Source organism: Quercus suber, unplaced genomic scaffold, assembly GCF_002906115.3.
Source record: "Quercus suber isolate HL8 unplaced genomic scaffold, Cork oak 2.0 scaffold_455, whole genome shotgun sequence".
Classification (NCBI taxonomy): Eukaryota; Viridiplantae; Streptophyta; class Magnoliopsida; order Fagales; family Fagaceae; genus Quercus; species Quercus suber.
Window position 1 is genome coordinate 176050 of NW_027069906.1, and position 18395 is coordinate 194444.

An 18395-nucleotide genomic window follows, 5' to 3' on the forward strand; every position below is an offset into this window, starting at 1 on the left:
CTTTGCTTTTATAGTGTTCATGACTAATCTTGCAAATTTGGAGATAAATTATCAATGTTTGAGTTTGAGTTTAAGTTGGATTTATTAGAAAGATAGAGTTTCACTTTTTGTTAAGTTTAGATTAAACAAAAATAATTTTGTTTAAAAAAAATGATAGTGATTAGTTTAAATTTAAGTTGAACTTGTTAGAGAGATAGAGTTTCACTAAAATAATTTTATTTAAATATTGTGCTAAAGTGAAAAATTGTGAGAACTTTAGGGGTTTCAGTGTGTGTATATATATATATATAGATTAGTTATAATAAATTATTTTAATAATTATAAAAATTACTATATTCCTAAACTGATTTATGGGGAAAAAATCATAAAAAAGTTATGTTGCTCGTCTAAAAATCGCTTTTGTGGTTATGGTCTTGTGTTGTCATAGTAGCACACTTGGAAATTGGAAACCAGTATTGCAGATCATAGGTTCGATGCAAAAATGTTTTTTCCAAATGGAGATTACGTTACCCTTTTTTTTTAAGGCAGGAAAAAAAATTGCTCTAATTATTATTATTTTTTTTGTTACAGCCCTTAAATACTCATTTAAAACCAAAATTTGTTAAGTAAAACCTAATTTGTAATTTTAGTTATTAATGGAATCGCAACAAATCTGATTACTGAGTCTTTCCCAAAAATGGCTATGGAACTATGGAAGGTGTTTTAAGTATTACTAAAAAGGAAAATGTTACATATCCACAAAGGATACAATACATACACTGATACACACACATATATACACATATAAATTTGAATATATGACATTTGTTCCATTAGTATTGTCTTTATTACTAGGCTAAAACACCAATTTCATTTTTTCATTTTTAAAGCAAGATCCACTTGTATCTTCTTAATAATTCAAACACAATATTTCCTCCTAGATACTTGGATAAGAATTGACAAAAGACATACAATAGCGAAACGAACTTGTGTATACCTAATTAAAGGTTCAAAAGAAAAAAAGAAAAAATATATTCAATACTCTCAAAGCATATCAATACCTCCTCTTCCATAAATGGTGAGTTCTACCATGATTTTAATTGGTGGAACTTACCATTTATGTGAAAGAAGAAATACCACCTTGATATGCTATAGGAGTATTAAGTGAGTAATTACTTCTCAACAATTACTTCTTTTATCAGCTACAATCTCCACCCAAAAAACAAAACTTGCTCAAATTTTCAAGTATCTGCCTCATCTGATTTTGTCTATGCCTAAAAAAGGATCACCCTACACAAAAAGAGTTCAGGCCTCTGCAAACTGAACAGTAAATTGGTGAACCTAAGAACCTCCTAAAGTGCAAAACTAGACCTTCACTGTAAACTAAACTTTCCAACATTGTATCTTAGGACTTTCAGGAAAAATACATAGAAATCAAAAGTAACAAGCTGTTGATGGTTTTAACATTTAAAAAGATCATTAAAGATTGGATTTTGTTTCCCTATAGCATGGGGATAATTAAGATCGCACATGCACACCAATTAAAAGAAAAAGGTGCACAAAGCAACACTGACCATAATATATATACTTCATAAAGGTTAATCTTTTTTACATCAATCATAAAGAAGGCTTATTGCTGGTATATGTCGCAAGAGCTAAGTCATCATCTGCTCCACTTTGATGGTCAAGCCCTTTCTTACCATTTCCAGATATATGCACGAGCATTTCACATTTGCCAACGAGTTCAAAAATGCAGATATCTCCAATCTTAACATCATTCCCACGAACAAAGGCCATCCACCCACCACAAAAGGTATGGCCCATTCGCCCCTTTGAGTCTGGGACAGAATTCACTGTCCAACATTTTCCTTTTAAATTTCGAAGCACAATCTCTGTTTTGCAGTTAGGGAGATGTGCTGTTGAAAATTGGTATGGAATTTTCTGCAAGATAAACCAATCGGTAAATGGGAATTGATGCCAAAAACCTTTTTCAGGAAAACATAACAAGAAATGTGCAAGCATGGATATACAAGACTCACGAGAGTATATGAACCACTGATGTTGAACTGTTTCATGATCCTCACAAAATTAGGAAAAGATGAAGAAAAAGATCGAGCTGCTCTTTCTTCATCAAGTGCTAACATCATTCTCATACTGCCCTTAGTTTTTGAGCCAACTTCATCTTCGATGACTTTTCTCCTCTGAACTGTATCCATTTAGAGTTTGGAAACTGATTTAGAATAGGAAGGAAAAAAGAAGGTGTTTTGAACAAATCTTGTAGATGAAAAGTAGAAGATATGATACACTCTATCCGTTTATGGTTGCAAGCAATATGATACACTGGTGCTGCTCTAAACACGGTGAAAATCTAAATACACTAAACTAATATATATGATTACAATTTACAAGTACATAATGAAAACGACAAGCTTAATTTCTGACCAGAAATAGTTAGCAACTATGGTCCATTCTTGCAAGCAATTGACCAAGAGAACGTGGAAGTCAAAACCTATGGTGAAGGCATTAATCCTTCTATTGAAACCAATTCTTGACTGCAAATTCAAACAGAATATAGTTAAAAACATTACCCAACTTTTTGTTGGCGGCTTTTGACTGAGAGCCAACTGGAGCTCTGGTATAAGTCTTTGATGCACTACATTGTTTCCTTACATCAATAGAGAAAGGCGCTTCTTGACGTCTCTTTGATGCTTTTGGAGATTTCCCCTTTGTTTTCTTTGGCAAAACTTTCAGAGTTTTATGTGAAGAGGGTGCACGACCACCACTTGACCTACTACAAGCTACTTTTCCATTTTGGCAGTCTAGCCCTTCCCTTCCAACCCCAAGAATGTGCACACGCAATTCACACTCACGTACAAGTTCAAAAATGCAGATATCTCCAACCTTGATGTCGTTACAACGGACAAAAGCTATCCATCCACCACATAGAGTATGGCTTGTATTCACTCTTGTAGTGGGCACAGAATTCACAGTCCAACATTCTCCTTTCAAATTCTGAAGAACAATCTTAATTTTGCTGTTTGGAAGATGTGCCATTGAAAATTTATATGGGATGTTCTGCATGACAAAAAGCAGTTTGAAAAAAATTTTGATGAACAGACCGCTTGCAGAAGAAAACAACAATAAACTGTAAGCATAGTGAATGATCAGAAAACCCTTGATGATAACCCTGAGTTGCCTAACCCACAACTGCCAAAGGAAGTTGCCTATGCAAGAGAAAAAGGAATTTCTGTAAAAACAAGCTGTCCAAACCCACATCTGAACAAGGACAAAATTCATTGCGATAACATAGGGCTTAAGGGTACCAGGGTTTAATTGTGCCAGATTTAATAGTTAAACCTGGAAGTACTATAATTCCCACAGGAGAGCAGCACCATACAACAATTAGTATGTTTCTCAGTATGATGTGACGAGAGAAGATAGATGGGTTGTATTGATCAGCAGTTGCACTAAAATATCAGAATCAAGGTAGAGTTTTCATCATGTGGGTGCAAAAGAAGAAGACTACTTTTTGATAGGTAAAAGAATAAGATTAGATTACAAGGCCAAGAAAAGACATTTACTGATATATCACTCCATATAATCTTTTAAACCTTGATTTAGAATATAATGTGCATACTGCATTATGGAGGTAATTTGATGGACAAGGCATAAAACTTATATTAGAAGATGATTCAATTGAAAGATATAAAAGAGAAAAACAGAAGAAACAACCTACCAGAGTATACGAACCACTGACATTGAAGCTTTTCATGATTCTCACAAAATAGGGGAAAGAGGAAGTAAATGATTGAGCTACTTCTTGTGCTGACAACATCGACAAACAAATTCTACCATGCATGTATAGATCATCTTCTTTTCCGTTCCTACTCTGGATAGAAGCCTTTGTATTGAATTGAACAATATCCAACACTGCAAGCAAGAATGTAAAATTTCATGAATCATATCCATATCCATCAAAATAATTATCCACATTCATATAAATTTAAAAAGTTTTTTTCTAAATGGTTAAAATTTGAGTATGAAACATATGTAGACCATTTTCTATACAGATAAAAGTATGTTATGCAAATTTGATTCTTTACATTTTTTATCTAACAAGAAAATAATAGACTTCTGTGCCTTATTTTACAAGAAGATTACTCAAAAAACATGGAAAAAGTAGCAGTATTCTGTAGTCCCTAAAGCACTGCCAATTCTGCTGCAGAAGGTGGATTCTTGTCCTCAAAACCCAATAAATGAACATTTGGTTTCATTACCTTGCTTTTCCTTGGAAGCTTTTGATTGAGAGGCAATAGAAGAATTCCTCAAAGTACTACCACAGTGCCTTGTTTCTTCGGGACAAATTGCTTCTTGCAATGTTTTAGCCATAGCTACCACCTCATGCTTACATACCTCTCCATCATACATGTCCACCTTGCCTTCTTGGTTCTTGACTGTGCATCCTAGATGGAGTTGAGATGAGCTACCTCTCAATTTCTTTGGCACGCCTTCAAAAATTTTATCTGAAGGGGAAGCAACCTCATCTCTTTCTCTTTTCTGCCCCATACTATTACCAAGGTCGCCAGGATCTTGACTGCACTCAGAATGAAATGCAGCCTCTTTCTCACATGAACTTTTATCAAAAACTTGCACAGTGAAATGCAACTCACCATCATATCTGAAAACCAAAAAATCCCCAGATTCTATGAAATGGTCCATCACAAATTCTGGCCATCCCTGATGGAGGAATAAATCATCATTCTGCTGAATTAGCTTCACATGCCATGTGTTCCCACTTGGACCCTCCAATGTCACTAATCCAGCTGTTCTGCCTTTCATGTGTCTTACAAATCGTACTGGAATTTTCTGTGACAGATTTGAGTTGTGTCACCATCTAACCGTGCAATACAAATAACATCAAATACTGATAAAAAATAATCATAATAAATCTACTATACTCCCAACAAGATTTAATCAACACAGCATCTCTTAGCAGATGTATGGAATATATGACAAAGGTGGAATGTTAGAATATTTCTATTGATTGGTAATGTCATATAGGCTCGAGACAGACATCCAATGGCTTCAATTTGAATTATCTGGGGGATGCCTTATATAGATACAAACAAAGTTTACATATTCGGGATACTTTTAGATGCAACTCGTGGATAAAAGACTTCTAGCGGTCTTTAAATTCACTGACTAGTCTACCTAGGAACTTGCTTCATTTGCTATCCTGCAGTAAGCTATCTGGCATGCCAAAGCCATATTACTTGGAAATAAATATAGACCATAAATTTTGATCGAAGAAAATGAATTATGCAATTGCTTTCTAAAAATGCTATTACTTTCTAAAAGCTCTAAACTGTTTGTAATAGATGCAACATGGGTGACATAAATTTGCAATGGTACAAGACAAATTCTATTGTAGCTCTATTTTCAAATTTTTTTTTTTTTTTTCCGAAGCTTCTTTCTTTCGTTTTAGCTACCAAAAGAGACATACTTCAAGAAGAAAGAACGATGTGATGACCACCAAACTAAAGACTTTAAGTTGAAATTTTAGCAAACAGATACTAGACTAACATATTTGAAGAAATAAACACCTAACTGGTATTTGCAAGGACAAACCAGATTTCTTATGTTTCACAAATCTTTATCTTTCTATTTTTAGAATCTTAATGCTCCCTCTGTCCCCTTTTTTCTTTGATAAATAAAAAGACATGATAACATAAGATGTTGTCAGGAGTAGCCGGTCAGAATATCACATATTTAGGAAAAATACATATCATTGGGAATCCGAATGATTCTTTTCATCATCCAACATCTAATTTAAAGAAAACATCAATCACGTTACAAATTCAATAGCCATGTAACCTATTTAGATGACTCTCTCAATTGGTCATGTCAAAAAAATAAAAATGTATAAGCCTTGTCACTGAGAAATATCCTACGAAACTGAGGAAACTCAGAGCTAAAGGCAGAATTACAAGTATGGAATAAATACATGTAACAAAAATCTTCAATATAGCCTAATGATAGATTCCATGATCACAATGCTAAGTTTTCAATCACAAAATTGCAATATTAGGCGTAGTAGCATAACCAAACACTTGACTCACCAAAATGAAATAAAATAAAAACAAATAGAATCAATCGGTACAGAAAAAAATAAAAATAAAAGAAGAGACGTGAAAACAAGAATGAAAACCTTTGGACGCTTTGAGAGTTGAGAGTTTATGAGGAGAAAACATAGAGGGATGTCTTGCCGCACAAGCCTTGTCCCAAATTGTTATTCCTCTATTCCATTTCGGGATGTCCCAAAATGTAGTTCTCTTTGAAAAGTCAATAAATAAATTTCCTAACTCGCCTTTCACTTTATTTAAAAACCCAATACCCCTCCTCTTTCACTAGAGTTTAGATTAGGGAGGGTAGTTTTGGAAACTTGTACATTTCAATTTAAAAGACAATGCATAAAACAATTTTATCTTAAAAGGTTTGTTTTTTAAAACATGATCAACAATACAGGACAGAGGGAGTATAACCAAAGGGGCCTTTTATACTGTTACACAATTGACACTCACTTATACAATGCCTTACTAATTCTTCCATTATTTTTTTGATAACTACCTCACTAATTCTTCCATTATTACTGCAAGTCTCTATCTCTACTAAATAACTACATTTTGTAGTGAGAAATGCTACATCGACAACACTTTCACAACAATTTCACAATAATCCTAGGCGGCAAGCTGTTACTAGTGGGTAAAAAAGTGATGTTAATGATGAGCCTACATTAGATCCAGTAACAATTTGCCACCTAGGTCGATGTGAAAATGTTGCAGATGCATGTAGCGTTTCTCTTTTGTAGTTTCTTTTCATGGGTCCCTTTAAATTTTTGTTTCTTAAAATTGTTCAACGGCTAGTTTTGGAATCTTAGTTATTTTTTATCTATTCCAAAGAACTGATACTATTTTCAAGGAATGCCCAAAACTATTTACTACTAACATTACACCATTAACAATAAATTCATAGTTAAGACTATAATCAGCCTAATGCAGGGGTCAAATCCCATCAATATTAACATTAGTAATGAATCAAACACCATCATCACTACTAAAAGTACTTTTTTTTTTTCAAGGGATTACTAAAAGTGCTTTAGCGTAAAATTAGAATATACACAAATTAGGGTCCAAGACTAACATGCAAAATCAACAGTAAAATATTTTCACTAAACCTAAATTTCTCTAACTAATAAAAAAAAAAATTTGAAAACACATACATGTATAATGAAAGAAAGAACAAATTTTTATAAAAAAATTGAGAATTTTTTTATTAAAAAAAAAAAAATACCAGTCTTTGAGAGCTGAAAATGGCAGAGTAAACGTCAAAGAAGTGAGGGCGTTTGGCATTTGGCATCTCCTGGCGAGTTTCTTTATCCATCAGAAGCCACTTTTTTTTGTTTTGACTTTGTTTGTGTGAAATTTTCTGAGGAACCAAACAGAGTGTGTGGGATTTTCTTCTTCTGAGAGAGAGAGAGAGAGAGAGAGAGAGAGAGAAGACAAGTTAGAGGAAGAGAAAGTGGGTGTGTTGTTCCATTTGAGATTTTTTATCAAATCGAAACAACATGGGTTTTTTCAGAGTGCAGTCATGTAAATGTGTTTGTGTTTGTGTTTGTGTTGATCTTTGGTGAAGATGTCAGTGGGTGCACTGGGAAAGAGGAAGGATTGCACGTGTGAGATTTGGAAGGTGTGATTCGCACGTGTGAGAGGTCCATTTTTGTTCCTCCCAGGTCATTTGTGTCCCCACAAAACTATGGGTGAAAGGGTTTTTTCTCACTCATTAGTGGTCGCTAATCAGTAACTTATGTAAGGATAAAGTTCAACAAAATATTAAATTTTAATGGGATTGCTTTGTTAAATAAATAAAACACATGTAGGAATGAAAATTGTATTTTCACCTATGGAAGCATCTATTTTATGGTTTAAAGAAAATATCACATGATAAGATTTTAATGAAATGTCTAAATATATAATAGAATTTGATAAAGTTTTGATTCGGGATTAAATATAGAATATAACTTAAAATCATTAATATATGTGTGTGTGTTGGGTGAAAGGGTTTTTTCTCACTCATTAGTGGTCGCTAATCAGTAACTTATGTAAGGATAAAGTTCAACAAAATATTAAATTTTAATGGGATTGCTTTGTTAAATAAATAAAACACATGTAGGAATGAAAATTGTATTTTCACCTATGGAAGCATCTATTTTATGGTTTAAAGAAAATATCACATGATAAGATTTTAATGAAATGTCTAAATATATAATAGAATTTGATAAAGTTTTGATTCGGGATTAAATATAGAATATAACTTAAAATCATTAATATATGTGTGTGTGTGAGAGAGAGATAGGGAGTGAGAGGGAGAGACAATAAAGATGTGTAAAATTGTAAGATCTAAAAAATTTATGTAGCAAAATATTAAAAAGTTAAACAAAAATTAAAACATTTTTGGTTATATATATATAGATTATTATTTTTAAGTAAAGATAAAATTCATCCAAACTAAACATAAATTACAATCTACAAGAGTATCTTTCTTAATTCTTCACTATTAAATCAAAATTCATGAGAAACATCACATGAGACAGAGGACAATCAAAAACTACAAAAATCCTAAGAAAGGCTAGTCCTTCCCTTACAAAAGGATCGGTACATTTATTAACTTTTTTAAATTGGGCTAACTTTAGTCTAAGGGGTCTTTTGCTTAACAACACCTTACAATTGATAACCAAAGAATAAATTCTAGAATTAGATCAGCGCATACCATTAATTAAAAACTGGGGTTCAATTTCCGTTTACACCAAAAACTGATTGGTGTTTTGATTTGATGATAAAGAGCTATTATCAAGAGTGGATGTTATAAGTTTAAACTCTCTCTCCCAAAAAAAAAACCTAAATCTACAATTATACTAACATTGAGCTCAATTTCAACAACCTAGAGGTGTGACTACCAAGACAATCTGAGGCCCATTCTAAGTGCCTGAAGTTACACAGTAATATACTAGTAGCTATCTCAATAGCTCTTGAGTATAATATACTAGTAGCTATCTCAATAGCTCTTGAGTATGGATTACAAAGAGAGGAATCACCAAGGTTGAGTTTAAACCAAGAGCCAGCAAAATTACACCATTTTACTTCTATGACATTCTTGTATCTTATCCTAATTTGCATTAACATAGATTGATAATGTTAAATTGTGCAGTTATGCCATGTTGTGTTAGTCATCTTTTCTTATGATACGGGCTTTGGGTTCAATTTTTTTCTACATAAAATAAAATAAAATAAAAATTATTATCTTTATTTGATGAACAATCTTCATGGAACGAGCTAGTATTATCAGTTTTAAATCCTATCATAATAATAATAAATATATAAATAAATAATAGTAATAATAAACTTACACATTTAGTTTAGGTAATCTTTCCCAATAAAATGTATTAGCAAGATGCATTAAGGTAGCGTTCAGACACCGTATTGATAATACATACCATAGAAAAATGTAGCATGATAAAAATATATTAAAATATAATTCATTATGTCATCTAAATCCCAAAAAATAAAAATAAAAAAGTATTAGCAAAAAGAGGCCTTTTTCTAGCAAAAAGTATTTGCAAGATGCATAATGGTAGAATTCGATAACTCCACCAAAAAAAAAAAAAAAAAAAATGTAATCTAGCAAGGGTTAGAAAGTGTATTTTAACCAAATTTATTAAAATATAATTCATCATGATAGAATGCATAATTATTAAAAATTGAGATACAAATTGAGTTTAGTTTGGATTAAAAAGAAAATGAGGATCCTAGTCTGGATAGGTTAGACTCGACTTGATCCTCTTGATTTCTCTATCTTACAATATCAAACTATTTTTCTTATACTATTGGCAATACCTATAAGCATCTTTATGTTGCATTAGTTAGTGTAATCATATGAATAAATTTAATTGAAAAACTTAAGATGCATGTATCATTTATGGAATTGTACATAGTTTTTGCCCTTATAGATACTGGGGTTTGGGACCTATTTGCCAACAATTGCAAATATATAAATAGTAATGAGCTTAACAGCCGTTAAGTGACTTGTGTTTTAAATTTTTTTTAAATGACGTAACAACATATACACTCTTAAATACATTTAGGGTACGTTTGGTACACTAAATGAAAATTACGACAAAAATTGTAATCTTTATTACTTGGAATAAAATTTGTTGTAATTTAATAACTAAACCTATGTATAAGTTTGGTTGTGAGTAAATTAAGATTTATTTTAGGAAATATCTTACTCATACATTATATCTCCTTAAAAATTTTATTTTTAAATTTAAGAGAGATATATATTTTTTTATGATTTTTTATTTTTATAATTGTTAGATGTATATGGAAAGTTTGTTTATTTAGAAATATATTAAGTTTTAAAATTATTGCATTAGTAAGGAATAGCTAATATCCCTTTTTTTTTTGTTCTCCAAAAATATATATATATATATATACAATCCTTTTAAAGAGATAGTTATTCCTCATTTTAAAGAATAGTTATTCATAAGGAATTATTATTTCTTGTAATAAAAACATAACTAAACTAAAAAATAGCTAAATCATAAGAATAACTATTACATTACATACCTATTACAGTCTACCAAACATGCCTTTAATAAAATCTAATTCATGAGGATCCTTATCCCAACTTAACAACCCTTAATCTTCTCAAAAATTTAACAACCCTTAACTTAATAGTTATGTGTTTGCTAATTTTATTTACAAAATACATGGGGGTAAGAGTTAAATATAAATAAGAAGGCGAAGTTTAAAAAGATATATCTAACAAAATAAACAAAATAGATTTCAAAAAAAGGGTAAACAAAGAGCACCTTAAAATTGAACTTGAGAAGAGACGAGAATTGCTACAAAATGTATGTTTCTACTCTTTAGCTATTAACTATTAAGACCCAAAAATGAAAAATTAGGATGTGAATACAGGCTTCTTTTTATCAAATTATACAGCATATTAATTTACAATCTAATGCTCAAAGCTCAATGACAACTCTTCTAATTCTGATGAAGAAATTCAAATATAGGCTTCACGTGGCGTGTCTTAAGTTAAGACTCTTTAACGCGGTCTAATCTCTTAAGACTCTCGCCAGCTAGCTCTTACCTTGTAAAAACACTAAAAAGCCATTGGGCTAAGTAAGTCTCTTTTGGTTTTTTGAGGAAGACTTGGTCATTGCTAATCTGTCATCTAACAAACTTAAATCCAAAATTAGCTTATAGTGCTAAAACCCAAGCTTCCAAAACACCCATAATTAGAGACATTTTCCAGATAAAATATACCAAAAAAAGTTATAACAAACCCATCAAATCTGTGGTGCTTGAGGAAAACCAATTTCTTTTCTTGGCTAAAACGGCACAGAAAATTCTTGCATACCCTCTCATATATCTTCCATACAATCTGGTTATTTCCCTCAATATAACACCATATTTTCATTCACCATCTCCACCCAAACGATTCTATAAGCAGCCTTGGGTCTCTCCAAGGTGGCGACGCTCTTCAAAACCTCTATACAATGCAGGCCTTAGGCTGCTGCTGCTGCTGCTTAGTGCTCTCCTTCCTTGTATTCTCGTCATTCTCTTCGGCGCTATCCAATAAAGAAGTCAATTTCATTGCTCGCCGCCAACTCTTAAGTTTGCATCCTCACGGTGGTGATTTACCTGATGACTATGAGTTTCAGGTTGATTTGAAATGTACATTTCCTAATCCTAGGCTTAGACGTGCCTACATTGCACTCCAAGCATGGAAAAAGGCAATCTACTCAGACCCTTTGAACACCACAGGGAATTGGGTTGGTCCCAATGTTTGTGATTACAATGGTGTATTTTGTGCTACGTCTCTTGATGAACCAAAAGAAACTGTTGTGGCTGGCATCGATATGAACCAAGCTGATATTGCTGGGTACCTTCCGGCGGAGTTGGGTTTATTGACAGAAATTGCTTTGTTCCACATCAATTCCAACAGGTTTTGTGGGATTGTTCCTGAGAGTTTCAATAGACTTACGCTTCTTCACGAGCTTGATATCAGCAACAACCGGTTTGTAGGTCCATTCCCTAAGGTTGTTCTTTCAATTCCAAATTTAAAGTACCTTGATGTTAGGTACAATGACTTCGAGGGAGAGTTGCCTCATGGGCTCTTCGACAAGGAATTTGATGCTCTATTCTTGAACAATAATCGGTTCGCATCCACAATTCCTGATAATTTCGGAAACTCTCCTGCCTCAGTTATTGTAGTCGCCAATAATCATTTCAAGGGCTGCATTCCAAGTAGTATTGGAAAAATGGCTAGCACATTGAACGAGATTATATTCTTGAACAATGATTTTTCAGGATGTTTGCCTGCCGATATTGGATTGCTTGGAAATGTGACGGTGTTGGACATTGGTTCCAACAAATTCAGTGGAATCTTACCAAAGACATTCGAAGAGCTTTCCGAGGTTGAAGAGTTGGACATTTCGGGCAACATGTTGACAGGGTTTGTGTCTGAGAGCATTTGCCGATTGCCTAACTTGGTGAACTTCACATTCTCCTACAATTACTTCAATGGTGAGGCCCCAGAATGTGAGCCTCAATCCAGTAAGGACATTACTTTTGATGATACAAGCAATTGCTTACCAGATAGGCCAAAACAAAAGTCATCGAAAGTCTGTGCTCCTGTGGTGAACCGACCGGTTAATTGCAGCAAGGCCGAGTGTGGAGCCTCATCACCACCTCCTACACCAAAGCCATCTCCTCCCAAAGCATCACCACCACCTCCATCTCCACCACCACCACCAGTCTATTCTCCTCCCCCTCCTGTTCACTCTCCACCACCACCACCACCACCAGTCCATTCTTCACCGCCACCACCAGTCCATTCTCCTCCCCCTCCTGTTCACTCCCCACCACCACCAGTACATTCCCCACCACCACCACCAGTCCACTCTCCCCCACCGCCAGTACATTCCCCACCACCACCACCGGTATATTCCCCTCCACCTCCTGTTCACTCTCCACCACCACCACCACCTCCAGTACACTCACCTCCACCACCACCACAAGCTCCGTCTCCTGCACCATCTCCTGATCCTTATGATAATTCACCCATTATCAGAGAACGACCTCCTCCTCCCCCATCTCCCTCACCACCCCCACCTGTGAAATCACCTCCACCTCCAGTCCACTCTCCTCCACCTCCAGTCCATTCCCCTCCACCACCAGTTCACTCACCGCCGCCACCAGTTCCCCAGTTCACTCACCACCTCCCCCAGCACACTCACCGCCACCACCGGTACATTCCCCTCCACCCCCAGTTCACTCACCACCACCACCAGTTTTCTCACCTCCACCACCAGAGTTGGTTCTTCCCCCATCGTCCGGCTTTGAATACAGTTCACCACCTCCACCTCTATACCCAGGCTACAATAAATAGCTAGCACAACATTAATCTCCTTGCTTCATTTTTTTTTTTTTAATCAAATTCCAAAAAAAAAAGAAGAGACTCTCTTTACTAGTTTTAACAGTCTCACATTATACCCCCACTTTTGTTAGTTAATAGCTTGAAATTTGATATGAATGAAGTTGTGATGTGTTTCAATTGCCTCCATAAATGACACCGTCGGCCAATGTAAATCTGATAACCAGAGAGAATATCGTTTGTAATTACTGCTCTGTACTTGTTCTTTAAATTTATTTTTTGCTTGACGTGTGAATGTAGCTATTGGTTTGGCGGTTTTTTTTTTTTTTTTTGTCCCCCTGAATATCTCCCAACCTCTCTTGCTAATAAAGAAAATTAAGACGTCCACATCCGTACGTGCAAGCATGCAAAATTGGAATTACCAATTACAAATGACCATATGTACGATGTAAATTTAAAGAGGTGGGGGTGCTATTTCTATTAATTTTGGCCTTAAACTATAATTAGTGTTGAAAAATTTCAATCATATTGAATGTTTCCTACATAATTATTATATGATACGATAAAATTGTTTAAAAATTAAAAAATGTTGTGAATTCCAGTTAACTCAACCGATAAAATTTATTGTTATTGAATAAAAAAAATACCATACCTATCAAAAAAAAAAAAATACCATAGATTGAAACTATTTCTAAAAAGAAAAAATTGAAGACGTCTTCATTGTTGACTGCTTGATCCACATAAAACATATTTGAAGGGTAATTTAATTAGAGACGAACCAAGTTTGGACTAAGCTCTGGCTGTGAGTTTTATTTATTTAACCATAATATGTATGGTAGCTTTTTATTTTTTTTGGTCAAAATGTAAAGAGACTATAATGGGGTTTGGGCCATGCAGCTTCTTGGATTTCAATTTTTCTTATCATATTTATATTTGTGAAATTGATTCTTATATTAAAATTCCACCTGTTCATTATAAAATATTCATTTATAAATTGAATTTAATAAAACGTATATAAAATCAATTTTTTTTTTTTTAAAAAAAATATTGAATTAATGTTGCTTTAAGATGCAAACTTCATATCTTGAGAGGTCGATTAAAGCAGTAGTAACCATTTGTCTAGAGAGAATGAGAGATGCCTGCAAAACACCGTAAAAATCGCCATAAGATTCATTCAAAGAGAGTTGGGTATGATCTCTCAAGTCTCTAAATTTAGATTTCCTTTTTCTGGTGTGGCAACTTGTATTGCAACGACCAAATAATAACAGGCCTGCAAAAGCTTTTGAAAACTCTTCCCCAAGTAGAGGCTTTTGGAGACCTTTGCAATACCTACAATCCTGGAAGCAACTACAATTCTATGCCGATTAAATAGCTGGACCATATATAAGCTCATCCCATTTGCAAGAGATTGGATATATATGATGTTTTTCATCTTAATGCAACATAATTTCAATGTCTTTTTTAACAAATTTTATATATTTTTTATTCAACTTTATTTTTCAAATTATTTTATTGTTGAAGAATAATTTTTATTTAAAATTTTGAAAATTTTATGATAAAAGTGGTCACATGCAAGATGTGACGAGTCATCACTCAAGTGGAAAAAATTTAACATTGTGGTCAATTTCACGAATATGAAAATCTCATGAAATTAAAAGAAAATTTGAAATCTCAAGAGACTAGCTTTGAGAGAAATAGAATTGGGAAAAACTGAAAAATTGAATTGTATTAATTTAGTTTATGCCTTTATATACACCATTAGGTTCCACTAAGAACAAATAACAGAGGGTGTAAAGTCTAATAATAGAATAACAACCTTTCTCACGTGTGACTTACTTTCCTATTAACATGTCAACACTAATAACAAAAAATAAAACCAAAAACTACAGGTCGTATTTCACTATGATAAAAACATAGTTACTAAACTACAAGAACTTCAGATATTTCTTCTTGAACCTCTGCTATAAATGTTGAATATTGCTTCTTTTGCTCTCCATGCTTACATAAACTGCCTTGATCTTGATACTAGCTAGTTTGCAACTAACCTAAACCCCAAGGATATTTTTGCATTTTGCCCTTTTTTAAAAGTATATGTAGATAAAATTAAAAGTTTGGCCTAAAGAAAATAAAGTTAGTTGGAACTCTAAAAAGGCATTAGTTGATGGATGCTACAAAAAGTTTACACTAAATATAATAACACAAAAGCTATGCATGTAAAACTTACCTCTCAAGTATCAATCACTCCAAGACTTTTTGAAGATTTGTCTTAATCTTTATGGTTTCAAACACCAATCCAACCACACAAATGATAATATTTGTGTTTTGGCATAAGAAACCTCTCAAGGATGATCAATGAAAAAGGTAAGAATGCAAAATAAAACTTGAAAGCTCGTAAATGTGTTGAAAACACAAGAGCAATTTAGACCCCCCCAATAAAAGTTACGGTTCGATAGATTTTACACTAACTTAATACAAAGTGCAGAAAAGTGTAAATGCGAGCGGATGAACAAATAAGCTACTCTAATCCATAAACTAAGCAACACAGCAGTATAATGGAATATAAAAGAGTAGGGAAGAAAGATGCAAACACAGAAAACACCAAGATAAAAAAAAAAAAAAAAAAAAAAAAAAGCTGCAGTGGGTGACAGAGCTGGGCCCACAAAATAGTGTGAAAAATGTTGAGTGATTGCATTTCAGTGATGTGCCAAACGGGTATTGAGTGATGGGTAATGGGTGATGAGTGATGAGTATTGAGTGATAAGTGATGAGTGATGAGTGATGGAAATTGAGTGACGAAAATTGAGTGACCAAAAAAAGCTGGCCAAACAGCCTCTAACTTTCCCTCTCTTTTTCCAAACTATATGCTAAGTTAGTTACAACACGTGTGATAAAGCCACGTGTGTTTTACACATGTGAATAATTAGACTACTTAAACTACTTGCAGTTTAGCTAACTCTTCTGTCGTTTAACTGCTGTGTTGATCTTTAGGTTCTTTTCTTTTCTTCCCTTTTGATCTTTAGAACTTTGACACTCCCCTCAAGATGAGAACCAGAACTATGAATGTTTACAATGCTTATCTTGGGAAGTAGAGAAAAAAGTTGTTGAGAACTAAGTGCTTTTGTAAGAAAATTTGCTAACTGAGAATGTGTTGCTGTATAGAACAACCTGTTGATGTTATCTTGTATCTTATGTCTAACCGCGTGACAATCTACCTCTATGTGCTTAGTTCTTTTATGGAACACTGAATTCTCACCTCTTAGAGAGTGATTGACATGACTTTATTTTCCGTCTTAATCCTGAGTTAGTGGTGTATTCTCAAATTTAAGTATAAGATGGCATTCATGTCTTAATCCTGAGTTAATAGTGTATTCCCAAATTTAAGTGTAAGATGGCATTCATGGGCTCAGGCGCTCATAGCACTCACCAACAAAGTCATAAACTCATCATTGGATGCCTAAACAATAGTTTGATGATGAAAAGCAAAGGAAAAAAAAAAAAAATGAGAGCTGTAGTTATTTTCATCTTTAAGGCTAATGTTATTTGGAAAATCCGTGCACATATAACAAAAGAAAAAATTGACTTATGTTTTCTGCCGTGGCTTGAATCAAGGCATGCTTTCAATTGAAGAATCTCCAAATTGAAATGGTACTGTTTCAGAGGGTTTGGAAATTATAATTTTATCTTAGTAATGCTATGTTTATAATATTTTTACAACAAATTTAAAAGGTTAAGTTATTAATAGTTATTGATAAAGCCGAAAATGTGCCTCGTCAGTATGTTCCTCGTCAGAGTGATGGACGACCTTTGGACCTGTAGTCAATACAAGAAGAAAGCAAAAAAGGGTACCTTCGCCGGCGTGAGGCCAGCTGGGAATACTCCGATGCTTAAGTCAGATTACACAATCCAAACTTAGTTTGCTATTTTCTAGCTATTGTTCTCTTACCTTCTTCTTCGCATCAGGCTCACCTTTTATACCCTCCCTTGGGTCGGCGTAGTTATGTTCGTTTAATGCTGGTTTGAGCGTATCTTTTCCTGACCGTTGCATTTAATGAACAATGATTGCCTCAGTTATGGTGTAACGGACGACCGTTGTGCCGCTCTTGTTCTTGTAACTACTCCTGATGTAATTAGGGAAGGCCAGTTATTCGGCGGGTGTTGAGCTGTGCTATTAATGCACGTATTCCTCACAAATTATAATGACTGGGTCTTGCCCCTATGCTCGTCTTCTACAAGGACGCAGGATAGATCGTCTTCCTCGTCGATGATCAATCGCAAGTCTCACCGACGATCAATATCTGGTATCCGTCAATTGCCCCCTCATTCCGTGATTGTCATGAGTTTAGACGATCTTCAATTTCCAACGCCAATTGTCCCGATTTAAATGCGACGTGATTGCCTCTCCGAGAAATGAGCACGTGTTGACTCTCGGTTGGAGGTGTGTGCGATTTTTCCTCGTTTTTGGCACGCTTTAATTTTGGGTTTTCTTTTTAGAGAAAACCGTTTCCCTTCGATCCTCCTATTTTGCCTGTCTCCTGGAGCGCCAAGCGGTTCATCTTCAGAAATATCCTAGTAAGGTTTTTTTGCTTTTGCTTTAATGGTTGGCTTTGAGCATCTTAGTCAAGAGTGCCCTTCGGTCTCTTTTTTCTTTGCCAGGTTGGTAGTTTTTCTTGAGCATTCTTCTGGTCGACGCCCTCCCTTGGGTCTGTTTGTGTCTCGTGACTCTGCTATTAGGCCTGTTTTATTTACTCTCTATCCTTTACTCCACCAGTCTTTAGTTAGGTATCACTTAGGGGTGGATCCAATCGAGTATAGGGCAGACAATGTTAGGTCGAGTGAGTTGGAGACTGGGTTGTCTTCCAACGCTGAGTCTTTAAATCAAGTGATTGATACACTGGTTTCTAGGCTACCTTCATCTT

General features: G+C 34.3%; 2 protein-coding genes and 1 non-coding gene across 4 annotated transcripts; 1 reads left to right on the top strand and 2 right to left on the bottom strand.

Moving 5' to 3' along the window:
- Positions 1–1413: 1413 nt before the first annotated feature.
- On the bottom strand, positions 1414–7710 carry LOC112025783 (B3 domain-containing protein Os01g0723500). 2 transcript variants are annotated; one of them, XM_024058475.2, is made up of 6 exons: positions 7330–7710; positions 4257–4845; positions 3716–3909; positions 2568–3054; positions 2019–2185; positions 1414–1920 (listed from the first exon to the last, which is right to left on the bottom strand). In XM_024058475.2, exons 1-6 carry the CDS (start codon positions 7417–7419, stop codon positions 1597–1599), a joined length of 1851 nt encoding a protein of 616 aa, XP_023914243.2. In that variant the 5' UTR covers positions 7420–7710; the 3' UTR covers positions 1414–1596. The 2 variants fall into 2 exon arrangements, with proteins under 2 accessions (XP_023914243.2, XP_065618441.1); XM_065762369.1 differs by having other exon boundaries at positions 4257–4873; positions 7330–7430.
- Positions 5714–5802, bottom strand: LOC112025784 (small nucleolar RNA R12). Its single transcript, XR_002884284.1, has one exon. It is a non-coding gene; the product is annotated as a small nucleolar RNA R12 (small nucleolar RNA).
- A 3751-nt stretch (positions 7711–11461) lies between the features above and the next one.
- LOC112025758 (pollen-specific leucine-rich repeat extensin-like protein 3) lies at positions 11462–13559 on the top strand. The gene is given in 2 exon segments (XM_024058443.2): positions 11462–13304; positions 13307–13559. Coding segments are annotated over 2 exon segments (1893 nt in total). The 5' UTR covers positions 11462–11599; the 3' UTR covers positions 13495–13559.
- Positions 13560–18395: the final 4836 nt, after the last annotated feature.